General features: G+C 31.2%; 1 protein-coding gene across 1 annotated transcript in view; it reads right to left on the bottom strand.

The window, feature by feature from the left end:
* Positions 1-1097, bottom strand: part of cabin1 (calcineurin binding protein 1) — a 36808-nt gene that overhangs the window by 8350 nt on the left and 27361 nt on the right. The window contains exon 26 of the mRNA XM_025053881.1: positions 880-1089. Coding sequence (XP_024909649.1) covers positions 880-1089 — 210 coding nt within the window. The remainder of the gene's footprint in view (positions 1-879; positions 1090-1097) is intronic.

Raw genomic sequence — 1097 nt, 5'->3', positions numbered from 1 at the left:
CGGTGCGGGAAGTTGAGGAGAACTAAGTGATATACTGTGTATATAAACATATACATATATATGTATATGTTTATATATCAGAAGAAGAACATATATACATATATGTATATATGTTTATATATATACATATATACATATATGTGTATGTTTATATATATGTATATACATATAAACATATATATACGTATATATATGTATATATATATAAACATATATATATGTATATACATATAAACATATGTATATACATATATGTATATATAGATATAAACATATACATGTATATATGTATATACATATAAACATATATGTATACATATATATGTATATACATATAAACATATATATACATATATATCTACACATATACACATTTATATGCATATATGTGTATTTACATACACACATATATACGTATATATATATACATACATATACATACACATATATACATATATAAATACATAAATATACACATATATATACATACACACATATATACGTATATATATATACATACATATACATACACATATATACATATATACATACATATATAAATACATAAATATACACATATATATACATACACACATATATACGTATATATATATACATACATATACATACACATATATACATATATAAATACATAAATATACACATATATATACACATATATATATACTGTTTCATACACGGTAATCGTAATTTTTTTAATCGTAATCGTAATTTTTCACTCCGACAGCCACTAGGGGGCGCTCTAGGCGTGTCTGCGCGTGTATGTACCAGTATCAGAGAAGAGAGAAAAGATAAATAAATTAAAAAAAAGACATTTTTTTTTTTTTTTTTTTCTTACGACGTCGCGACCCGACTCACCACGTGCGTCCGACTGTTGCTGTAGAAGTAGGCCAGACGGTACAGACTCTTGTAGTGCTGCGGGAAGCGGCCCAGACATCGGAACAAGGCGCGGACGCACAGCTCCACCAGCATCCGACGCTGGTCGGCGCGGTCCGCGGGCAGCGCCTCGGGGATCTCCGTCGCCTCCGGGGGGAGCTCCGCTTTCCTGCTGCCCTCGCCGACCGGTGTCGGAGGAG

The sequence above is a fragment of the Cynoglossus semilaevis genome, unplaced genomic scaffold (assembly GCF_000523025.1).
Source record: "Cynoglossus semilaevis isolate Cse_v1.0 unplaced genomic scaffold, Cse_v1.0 scaffold1772, whole genome shotgun sequence".
NCBI classification, from domain to species: domain Eukaryota; kingdom Metazoa; phylum Chordata; class Actinopteri; order Pleuronectiformes; family Cynoglossidae; genus Cynoglossus; species Cynoglossus semilaevis.
The sequence above is the reverse complement of the archived record's forward strand: the minus strand, read 5'-3'. Positions and strand labels throughout refer to the sequence as shown.